Source organism: Hydra vulgaris, chromosome 05 (genome assembly GCF_038396675.1).
Source record: "Hydra vulgaris chromosome 05, alternate assembly HydraT2T_AEP".
NCBI classification, from domain to species: domain Eukaryota; kingdom Metazoa; phylum Cnidaria; class Hydrozoa; order Anthoathecata; family Hydridae; genus Hydra; species Hydra vulgaris.
This window is the reverse complement of record NC_088924.1, coordinates 12,700,001-12,703,451: the sequence shown is the minus strand read 5'-3', so window position 1 is coordinate 12,703,451 and position 3,451 is coordinate 12,700,001. Positions and strand designations below refer to the sequence as shown.

The 3,451-nt window shown below is 27.2% G+C and overlaps 1 protein-coding gene across 4 annotated transcripts in view; it reads left to right on the top strand.

The window, feature by feature from the left end:
* Window positions 1–2,022: 2,022 nt before the first annotated feature.
* Window positions 2,023–3,451, top strand: part of LOC136080582 (DDB1- and CUL4-associated factor 1-like) — a 69,738-nt gene continuing 68,309 nt past the window's right edge. For 2 of the 4 annotated variants that reach the window (XM_065797402.1, XM_065797401.1), the window contains exon 1: window positions 2,023–2,166. In XM_065797402.1, the coding sequence (XP_065653474.1) occupies window positions 2,069–2,166 (98 nt within the window). In that variant the 5' untranslated portion in view covers window positions 2,023–2,068. The remainder of the gene's footprint in view (window positions 2,167–3,451) is intronic. The other 2 variants (XM_065797403.1, XM_065797404.1) reach the window with 2 other exon arrangements.

Here is a 3,451-nt window from a genome sequence, read left to right as displayed (position 1 = left end):
CTAAAAGTTTTAAGTCTTTCTTCTTTCTCTGTAACTCTATTTTTCGTATTCCAACTTAACTTGTAACTTAATTGTGGTTGTTTGGAGCCTTGTTGGGATCTAGCTCAATAAAAAAATAAAATAAAAAAAATGTGTAGTAGAGAGGTACCATAAGAATGGCGGTCTGAGCTTTTTCCATGAGAATGGCGGTGTAGTGCTCTTTGCCTAGACATAAAGTCACCTTAGAGCACCTTGATAAAAAGTATTAAATACCGGAGCAGCTTGTGTTTAGTTTTAATTAAAAAAGAGATAGAGAAGTACCATAAGAATGGCGGCGCGAGTTTTTCATTTTAAGAATAGCGGCGTGGTGCTCTGTGACAAGACTTAAAAGCCATCTTAGAGCACCTTAATAATGAATATTAAATATTTGAGCAGGTAATCTTTAGTTTTAAATAAAAAAAAGTTTTTAACACCAATTTTTGACTTTTGTTAATAAATTTTCGACTTTTGGTTACACCCCTCTGACCTGAACTGACGACCCTACATATAACGCTAAAACGTTTAGCGCGAATCGATGCCAACCACACTATCATTCGATGTTTTCTGATAAAATGTCTCTGAAATAAATATAGATGTATTAAAAAGCTAAATTTTTAAATTGGCTTTCGAACTTGCCTATTTTCAGCTGGGAAGGGTTTCTTCTACTAGTTAATTATTTTTTTTAAAGACCCACTTTTAATTTAGGAGAAATTAAAGGGGATCCACGAGCTGAATTAACATAACTGGGCATATTAAACATGATGAAATGTTTAAAACAATGTTACATTTAAGAGGATGATAATGGATTTCATAATAATATGGATAAGTCTATTCTAATGCACATTATCAAAGCATTCTTTATTTGCTGTTTGATTTGTAATTGTGCGTCCAAGATGTAGTTTTGCCAACTATTTTAGGCCTTAACTATCGCCTGAGCTTCTTTCACTGCTTAAGTTGCTCACTTTCTTAAAAAGTATAGAAAGAAGGCAACCGGTCTTTCACATTGGTTAATTGTAGCAAAATCAGAAACATCAGTCTCTGTAATAAAAGAGATATTCTCACGTATTATCTAACATAAAATGAGTTTTTTTTTAGTTTTTTATTTTAATACTTTAAATGCTGATATTTGTTGTTAATTGATTAAGTGGGAATTAAGTAATTGAAATCAAAGATCAAATTTAATCTTAAAATCTGATGCATTTTTGTCCTCATACTATGTCATAAAAAAAAAAAAAAAAAATTAAAACCTGATTTTTTAGAAGATTGGTCCTTGCATTGTACTATTGAAATATTCTCATAGTCTATTAAAACATTTCAATATTACGATGCAACGGCCAAGCTTCTGAAAATCAGGTTTTAAATTCATTTTTATGGAATTCCAAAGATTCTAATTTAGAGCAAAGTTAAGATTTTGGTTTAGTCCGAAATTAGATGCTAGAACTATTATAAACATTGTCATGCATCAGTTACAGGTGGCAACCAATTCTGATAACAAGTCTGAGATTCAATCTTTAAGTTTACAATTAATATGGCCTAAAATAAATATAAATAATATTTATATTGATAAATAAACCATTTATTTTAGGCAATATTTGTTTATATTTAAAATATAAACAAACATTGCCTAAAATAAATGGTTTATTTATCAATGTTTATACAGTTGTTTTGTATTTAGTCTTTAATCAAAAAGTTATTTTTTTTTAAATTTACTGAATACACTGCCTAACATATTTTTCATCTTAAAACCATCTTAGATTATTTTAAGTATTATTTTAACCAGTGTACTTATTACACAGCAAGTGTGAAAGGAATTTACACTCTTTGCAAAGGCAAGGTTCAATTACTTGTCACTTTAAAGCCTGAAACAGCTGTAATAGTTACAAGTTTAATTTGATGATGAGAGGTGCATATTTTAAATTAAAAAATTGTATTTTTTAAATTCTGTAAATCATATGGCTCTTTAAAACCTGATTTTCAGAAGATTGACATTAATTAAAATTATTTTCTATGTGTTTAGATTTATTAAATTTACTAAATAACATAAAGATTTATGGGTTTAATTGAGCGTGCTGAGCAATTGGGAAAACTACTTGGTGAATGGAAGGATATAAATCGAATGAGTTTATCACCTATAGATGTTCTTTCAAGGTATTATAAATTTTTCCTCTAAATAAATGTATTATTATTATTGATATACTTATAAAGAAAAACAACATATAATGCAAATAACTTTAGATTACACATGTGATTTATATTCAATATTTTTTAAAATAAACATTTTTTGTTGCTAAATGAAATGCCCTTCATATCTATAATTACTCTCCCCAAGCCAAACCCTCAGTTGATAAATATACTGAACCCCGGCATATGGTTATTTTAGTATGGCAGGTAGGTTACATGGAAGGCTAAGAGTGCAGAAAATTTGCCTACTTTAATTTTTTAGAGATCGGGATTAGATCAGCAAAAAAAATTTGATACAAAGGTTTTACCATAAAACATAGAAACAAAGCTGGCAATTTTTTTGCCAACCTCAAACACTTCTAGGTTGACTGTTAGGTCAGCATTACCTTATGCAAACCCTAATTTCGAGTCTCTCTCTCTCTCTCTCTCTTTATATATATATATATATATATATATATATATATATATATATATATATATATATATATATATATATATATAATATTTCTGTGCGTTGATTTTTTATTTTTCTGTGCGTTGATTTTTTATTTTTCTTTGTCTTAGCAATTAAAAACTGAGACTTATAGCAATATGCATACTATTATGACTTTCTTAAAAAACATTTATAATGAAAATATTTTTATTATATTTTAGGCTACCTGAATAAATTAAATATATATTTAATTTGTTCAGGTAGCCTAAAATATAATAAAAATATTTTCGTTATAAATGTTTTTTAAGAAAGTCAAAAAAAAAAAAAAAAGATCCAAATATACATATATATATATATATATTTTGATCTTTTTTTTTTTTTTTGCATAATAATATCGCTACTGTTTGAAAATAAACAACAATTTTCAAAACGCTATACTTTAGCTAGAAATAATTGATAACTGCTATTTCTCATTGAAAATATACTAAATATGTATAAGTATAATATTTCTCTTAAAATACTCACAAGCAATTTATTTACTTAAAATATCTAAATGTTAAAATATCTACATGTTAAAATATCTACATGTTAAAATATCTACATGCAATTTATTTACTTAAAATATCTACATTAAATTAACAAATTCTCAGCGTCCGTGCGTGACTTCCGTGCGTGATCATTCATGAACTGCATTTAAGCAATTGCTGTGACTTTATGATACATAGTGCAATCCTGTAACTTTCTGGAAAGCTTTACTAATGTTTAAAACATCATTTAAAAAAGTTTTTCTGTTCTGTGCATGATTCCGTTTCAAATTTA